At 36.8% G+C, this 7,933-nt stretch overlaps 1 protein-coding gene across 1 annotated transcript; it reads left to right on the top strand.

The window, feature by feature from the left end:
• The first annotated feature begins 461 nt into the window (after window positions 1-461).
• LOC132603832 (probable aquaporin PIP-type pTOM75) lies at window positions 462-4,110 on the top strand. Its single transcript, XM_060317111.1, has 4 exons — window positions 462-888; window positions 2,394-2,689; window positions 3,565-3,705; window positions 3,831-4,110. Exons 1-4 carry the CDS (start codon window positions 558-560, stop codon window positions 3,924-3,926), a joined length of 864 nt encoding a protein of 287 aa, XP_060173094.1. The 5' UTR covers window positions 462-557; the 3' UTR covers window positions 3,927-4,110.
• Window positions 4,111-7,933: the final 3,823 nt, after the last annotated feature.

Here is a 7,933-nt window from a genome sequence, read left to right as displayed (position 1 = left end):
CCGCGTACCAAATGACCCCTTAGGGGCGGTTTGGTTGTTCGATTGAATTATTCATGTATTAAAATCAATATAATTGTTATATTTGGTTATATTTTAGTTGCTATGTATAAAATTCAGTAAACCAAATATGATGTTTGATTGTAAAATTACAATCTAGCATAATTAAATCAGTTAAGCATTTGCCCTAATAGGCCTAATTTTACTACGAAATTTTGATTTGTGAATTTTCTTCTTTCTAATAAACCGAAATTTGAACACAAAATTTCAAGATAATTTAGGCGAATGACAAAAATTAAAGAACAATATTTTGAGGGACAAAAATTAAAGATTACCCCGAATAAGGGGCAAATTGCCCGCAACCAAACGACCCCTAAGTGAAAGGAAAAAAAATAAAAGGGGATTTTGCCCACTTATTTTATCAAGTAAATGATGACTTCTCCACTATAAAACAAGACAAACTCTATCTTATCTCAGTACCTAACTTCCTTTTTTGTGCTCCACTAATCACTCAACACACAGAGAGGAAAAAGAATAGTTAGCAAGCTAAAAAAAAAAAAATGGCAGAAAGCAAGGAAGAAGATGTTAACCTTGGGGCAAACAAGTATAGGGAAACTCAACCTTTAGGCACAGCTGCCCAAACAGATAAAGATTACAAAGAACCACCACCAGCTCCATTGTTTGAGCCTGGAGAATTGTCATCATGGTCATTTTACAGAGCTGGAATAGCAGAATTTATGGCTACTTTCATGTTCTTGTATATTACAATCTTGACTGTTATGGGACTTAAAAGGTCTGATAGTTTGTGTGCCTCTGTTGGTATTCAAGGAGTTGCTTGGGCTTTTGGTGGTATGATATTTGCTTTGGTTTACTGTACTGCTGGTATCTCAGGTTAGTTAACAAAAAATAATCCCCACTCTTGTTGTTACTTACAGCCTGTTTGGATTGGTTTATTTGAGGTGTTTTTAAGCCAAAATAGCTTTTAAATAATTTTATAGTGTTCAGTTAAAATAAAAAAAATACTTTATACACTTATTTTTAAGCCACAGTGACAAAAATAAGCCAAAAGCTATAACTTAGAGCCCGTTTGGATTGACTTATAAGCTGTTTTCAACTTTTTTGAGTGTTTGATTGGCCAGTTTAAAGTCATTTTGTGCTTGAAATAAGCTCAAAAAAATAATTAGGCCCATTTGACTTAGCTTATCTAAAACAGCTTATCTGCTTATAAGCCAAAAAAATAAGTTAGACTACTCCTAACTTATTTTTCTTAGCTTAGAATTTCTGACTGGCTTTTGGCTTATAAGTGCTTTTTTAACCACTTGGTTTAGTGTACTGCTGGTATCTCAGGTTAGTTCAGAAAAAGAAAAAAAAGGAATCCTCACTCTTGTTGTTTGCTACTAGTACTAAAAAGTTGTAAATATTTTTGTCTGTTGGGTTTTTTCTCCGTTAATTTTTGTGACTGGTTTTCGTTTTTATCCCTTGTTTGACAACTATTTTTATGGATCTTCTAAAATACCCACAAAAAAAATTATGATTTTTAAAGATGTACTCTAGTTCTTGAAATTTGGTTTGTGCAATTTTTTCTTTGTTTTGTATTTTTCTAAATTAGATCTTTACACTGCTGGTATCTCAGGTTAGTTGAACAAAAAATAACCCACTCTTGTTGTTACTACTTAATTCTTTCTTAAATCTTGTATTAAAAAGTTGTAATCTTTAAGTTTGTTCATGGGGTTTTTTCTCCCTTAATTTTGTGACTGGTTTTCATTGTTATCCCTTATTTGGCTACTCCTCCTTTATGGATCCACTATAACACCCACAGAGAAGTACTCCATATGTCCCAATTCATGTGGTGTTTGGATTTCGAGAGTTAAACTGTTAAATTTTGACTATGAATTCCAATATGAAATCTTTAAGCTTTTTGAACCTTACTCTTATAAGTCATTTGAAATATCTAAAATGCATATGAAAAGATCGTGATCAAAGAATAACTTGTTTTGACTCTCGAAATTCAAAAGGTACCACATAAATTGAAACGAGGGAGTATGATTTTTTAACATTTACCCTTGTTCTTGAAATTTGGTATGTACAACCTTTGTTTTGTATTAAAAAAATTCCCACTCTTGTTAATTTAATTCTAAATCCTGTTCTCTTTACCATTAATACTAAAAAAGTTGCAATCTTTAAGTTTGTTCATGGGGTTTCTCCCATAATTTTGTCCCTGATTTTGATTGTTATCACTACACTTACTTTGGCAACTGTTTTTATGGATCTACTAAAATACCCATAAGAAGTATGAATTTTTTTTAACATGTATCCTGGTTCTTGAAATTTGGTATGTGCAACTTTTGTTTTTTTTCCCTAAAAACTGAGCCACTATTTTGTACTGTTATAAACAGGAGGACACATTAACCCAGCTGTGACATTTGGTTTGTTCTTGGCAAGGAAGTTGTCCTTAACAAGGGCACTATTCTACATAGTGATGCAGTGTCTTGGTGCTATCTGTGGTGCTGGCGTTGTTAAGGGTTTCATGGTGGGACCCTATCAGAGACTTGGTGGTGGTGCCAATGTGGTACAACCTGGCTACACTAAAGGTGATGGACTTGGTGCTGAGATTATTGGCACTTTTGTCCTTGTCTACACTGTTTTCTCTGCCACTGATGCCAAGAGAAATGCTAGAGATTCACATGTTCCTGTAAGTGCCTAACTTAATATTACTCTTTTAGCTTAAAAGTTTTGTTTTATAGGGATGATAAATTTCTTATTTGGGAATTTAAGTCACAGGTTCTGTGTGTAAGTTTATTGTGGCCTATAGCTTTGTTATATATCCTTGGTGTTGGAATCTGCAAGCTCACATGTTCTTATTCATAAATCTTGTAGGATGTAGGATATGAAGAATTACTACTAAATGTGTAAACAGAAGCAAGGTTGGCTTTAGTAGGAGATAGAGAATTTGGATGTAAATTGTGATAGAATCTTTTCTTGATTTAGTTTTTAGCGTCTTGCAAAAATAAAGTTGATCATGCTAGATGTGGTGTTTTGCTTAGTTTGTCAGCAAGTGCTTTAATCTGATGTAGACTTGGGCAGTGATTTGTACCACTAGAATAAGTTACTTGTGCTCCTAAGTCCTGATGCTTTCAATAGGTGGGGCCTTTAGTCATATTATTCAGAAGGGTTCAAAATTTGCTCTGTCCTATTTGAAATATCAATATCTCTGTACATATCTGAGTTCTTCTCAATGAATGATTCTTAACATTATTAATCTAACAAAGTTCACCTTAGGTGCTAAATAATGACAGTAAAATTTTGGGCTTGATGCATGTTAACAGTTCAATTACTGTTTTCTTAAAACTATGTTTTTATCGAAGTAATTGGCCAGCCATGGCCCAATGACACTGCCCTTTGTGTACTGCATTCAAGATTACCACTTTGTGCATCTGTGATAAGCTACTGGTCCATGGCCTTGATTGAATGTTGTGTGTAGTATAAAGTTACAAGTATAGTTTTAAGTTATACGGTGTCATCTTTCATGTTAATATTTGAAATATAATCACAATTTTGTTGCAACAGATTTTGGCACCTCTTCCTATTGGATTCGCGGTGTTCTTGGTTCATTTGGCCACCATCCCAATCACCGGAACTGGTATCAACCCCGCCAGGAGTCTTGGAGCTGCTATCATCTTCAACCAAGACCAAGCATGGGATGACCACGTAAGTCTCTAACTTAGAAGCACGACGATATGGCAATTTTTCATACATTTCTTTCTAATTTTGCACTGAAGAGAAAGGGTGTTATAATATCTAACGAACGTGTTGTTTTTTCCTGATGTTTTCAGTGGATCTTCTGGGTTGGACCATTCATCGGCGCTGCTCTTGCTGCGGTTTACCACCAGATAATCATCAGAGCTATTCCATTCAAGAGAAGTTCTTAAGTTTCTTGAATAGTTCTCGCGTTATGTCATTCAGCATTATCTGTACCTTTTCTTTTTTTCCCGTTTGGTGCCGTTGTGTAATGTAATTTTCTTCTCTCATGATGTCAATTATGTGTGTAAATTATCAGGTTAATGCTTGTATCTGTCTAAAGCTTTCTAAGTGAAAGATACTTATTCCATTTCATTTCATCTTTCATGACCTTGAAGGGTCTTGATCATTTTATGTTTTTGAGGAGTATTTTTCCCATTACGAGGGTGAAATAGAAAAAACACAATTAGTATTTTCCTAATTTTTTCTTTTCTAAAATTCACCCCCCTCCTCCCATACTTTTCCAACTCCAGGAGGACCTTTTCCAAGCTTAAAATAAGCAAATCCAACAATTCAGCACAATGCTTATTCAAGATGTACTTTGATCATCAAGTGCTCGTCTGCTATGAGTAATATCAACTTGTTCAAACATTATGTGAATGAGTAATCTTAGTGTTGGCTGGCGTGTTATTATTTCTCTTAAAACTAGAAGGTCGGCCCGTGCGTGAAAGATTTAAACTGAATAATCTGGGCTTAGACAACTACTACGATTATAAAAAATTATGGATACGCAAATCAAATTAAAAGAAAATCCAATCTGCCAACGAAAATTACAAGCAATCACTGTTTATGTGTGTTTAAACAGGAATATCTTGAACTCTAAAAAAAAGAGTGCATTCCACGCATGAATCTTGTTTCAATTATAAGGAAAATCCCTTGGTCCATCTTAATCTTTAAAGAAAGGGGGTCCTGATAAGGCTTTCAAGACTCCGGAATATTGTCGTTGAAAGTACACTTCCCCTGACGAGGAATATGTGGCAGAGAGTCAGAGACCTCTTCCATATATTTCTTATTTAAAATAGAAATATAGTAAAGCTGAGAATCCTTTCTCCTTCAGATTCTTAAATGTTTTTACAACCTACATTAAATCCAAAACAAATTAAAATGTCAGTTTTGTCTAGCATATATCAAGAACTTTAACATCATAGCCAGTGTATCTTCAGGTATCCAAGAGAAGGAATGTATTTACTAGGGCATAGTTCGCGATGTTTTTGAATCAATCAGCTCCCACCACGTGAGGCACGATAAACATCTTCCTCTAGTGTACAAGCTCAATGGCACTGTTCCTTCTTATAGTAACAATTTGCTGAACAGCCTTCTTACGTAATTGAAAAGAAATGATATGTTTTGATGACATGACAAACCCTAAGGAACCAGATAGAATTAGGTTCACTTGTCTGAACTTGGTTAATCGTATGATATTTTATATGCTGCTATTCTAACAGATGCCTGTAGGATTTGATCATATAGGAGAGACCAAATATGTTGATTCAGAAGGACCAGATGGGATCAGGTCTCCAGCGTGCTCAGCCAACGGCGCAGCTGTATAGCTACTGCCAGTGTAGCCAGTACTTACAACTTGTTCGAAAAACAGATGAGGGACCAAGTTCCTCCAGATAAAGTTCTGGTCACTGAAGCGTTGAAAGTCCAAATTCACAGGTATAAAGTATGCTGCTGAAAAGTACAATGCAATTGTACGGCAGCACCTCAGCAAGGATGATTGGTTAACGGTCCAGATTTCATGAGTGGTCACCTCTGCTCTCTCTCTCCCTTTGCATATAAAGACATCATCTTCCAAGGAGAAGATCACTCTTGCACAAAAATGTAGATCTCAAGTGCAAGTCTCCACTCTCCAAAAGGTGTACAAGAACAAGGCGTTAGCAGATTTAAGGACATGTTCTATACAACTGAACATGTGTTAGTTCTATGTTTGTTAGGTCTTTGTTCTTTTGTGCTTCAAATGTAAACCTACTCTTCTTTAAAAAGAAGTTGATTGTAAGTGTCTTGAAGTCTCAAAAGTTGCTTGTTGAAAATGTGTTTCCTCAAGCCTTTGAGAGGTATACTAGGCTAGAGTTAGCTTAGCTGTATTAGTGTATTGGTGGCTAGTGTTAGTCACTTTGGTGAATTCTCAAGGCGTGCCCTTGAGTGGTACGCTAGGCTAGAGTGAGTCTAGGCGTATTAGTTGAATTCTCAAAGGTTGCTTGTTGGAAGATTGTCTTTACAAGAACTTTGAGGGGTACACTAGGTTAGAGTTAGTCTACGTGTATAGTGTGCTTGGTTAGGAGTAGTCAAGTGTGAGGGTTGTATAAGCGTTATTGTAAGGGTGAGGGGTTATGAGAGTTAACTTCTAGCTTGCAATAAAGTTATAACCTGAGTTTGCTCGGTTAGTGGAGTTAAAATCCTACTGGGGTAGGTCGTGGTTTTTAATCCCTTGAGCAAAGAGTTTTTCACGTAACAATCTTGTGTTGATTCTTATACTGCATTGCATAAGTGAACTGGTACACAACCAGGTCCCTCCATATACTGTGTTTGGTGGACACATAGCTTGCAACAATTGGTATTAGGGCAGGTTCTTTCTAAAAGGTTAACGTTAGCCTAGAAAAATCTCCATCACTGTTATTTCACCAAATCTGGAGAAAAGAGAATCTGTCACAAGACACCAAGATCCAACAAAGAATATCATGGATGGAAGGGGAGAAGGCATAACTTTTCATGGCTGAGGATCTAAGTTGTTGGACATCATTTGTGATGGACCTTATGATCTTATGAAAAGTTGCGGGGCTAGATCTCGGACTAGTCAAAAGACTGAGAAGAAGCCAAGAGTTGACTGATCCAGTTTTCAAAAAAGGAAGAAGGTGATACCTGCATGGACAAAAAGAAATTTAAACTCACCTGTTCCATCATTGTATGAGACCCAAGATACCTTGGGTTCCAGGATCAAATAAGTGAATTTGGTTGCAGGTTTGAGTGAGAAGAGGCAGTCAAAAAAGTTACATGAAAGGAGACTGCTCAAAGCATTTAACTGAGAGAATGGATGATTCCCTTCATTCAAGGACCTTCAAGTGGGATTGTGTTCTTTTGAAATGACGCTGAACAGGAAGCACTTTGGAAGATAGGGGATGGGTTTGAACGAGCTCAACCTGTTGCCTTTCCTCAAATTTCCTCATGCTTGGCTATGTTAAGAGGAAAGGTACAATGTTAAAAGGTAATTTTCTGTGGCATCTAACTAACTCTTGTACCTTTATAGGTACAATGCGTGGCAGGGTTAGGAAAGCACAAGCATAAGTGACATTGCACATCTCAAAGCTCTTGTCTCGTCCTCAAAATTGTCAAGAGACTTGACCCCTATGATTCAGGTTAGTAGTCTCTTCAGTGCTTAATATGTCTCAAAATGTCTACAATTCCATGTCATTAAGACTCTTCCACTTCCTATTCCAAATTAAGCCCTTTAAATGACTGTCCATTCTGAACCTCTTTGGACTTCAAAAGAAAACCCTTCCTTCTTCAGCTCTTGCCGGAAAAAGAAAATCCTCAATCTGAGTCGTCCTTCCTCACTGGCCAGAATCTAAACCTCACCTTATCACTACCAGATCCCATAAATAGTCTGACTCTGGTAAGCCCCACTTCCATCGATCATTCTAGAACAGACAAAGTACTCTATGAGCCCTGTGTAGACCTCCTCCTTGATGACTCTAAAGAAGGGGGAGAGAAACAGATCTAATATCATGGAAAGTGGAACTAAAATTGTTAAGGGGTTTGTAGGGGCCTTAAAGGCAAAAGAAAGTGGTGAAGGAACTCAGAAGGATTTGATGACTAAACTGATGAAGGGGGATGAACCTATAAGGGAAGAAATGGATACAATCCGCAAGGCATGCAATCCATTGGAAGAAGGGTATCTGTCACGAGTAACCCTTGTGGTAGTACAGAAAAGACATCTTACACATCTGTTCCATGCAAATCACAATGATCCTAACATGACAAACAAGGATAGAAACACTGTGCCAGGTACTGTGATAGATAACAAGATGTGCCACCTTATGGAGCCTGATGTTTACTGGTATAGCCGCGCTAAAATTCGAGGTACTAGTCGTCTAGCTCATTACCATGCACTGGTTGATAAGAACTTTTCCGGCACAAC

This window comes from Lycium barbarum, chromosome 7, assembly GCF_019175385.1.
Source record: "Lycium barbarum isolate Lr01 chromosome 7, ASM1917538v2, whole genome shotgun sequence".
In the NCBI taxonomy this organism is placed as follows: Eukaryota; Viridiplantae; Streptophyta; class Magnoliopsida; order Solanales; family Solanaceae; genus Lycium; species Lycium barbarum.
The sequence above is the reverse complement of the archived record's forward strand: the minus strand, read 5'-3'. Positions and strand labels throughout refer to the sequence as shown.

Excerpts from the sequence above, each read along its gene's own strand:
- LOC132603832 (XM_060317111.1), top strand. The coding sequence starts at position 558 with ATGGCAGAAAGCAAGGAAGAAGATGTTAACCTTGGGGCAAACAAGTAT. Across the intron at positions 2,690-3,564 it reads CTAGAGATTCACATGTTCCT|ATTTTGGCACCTCTTCCTAT; the intron begins GTAAGTGCCTAA and ends TTGTTGCAACAG. Across the intron at positions 3,706-3,830 it reads ACCAAGCATGGGATGACCAC|TGGATCTTCTGGGTTGGACC; the intron begins GTAAGTCTCTAA and ends TGATGTTTTCAG.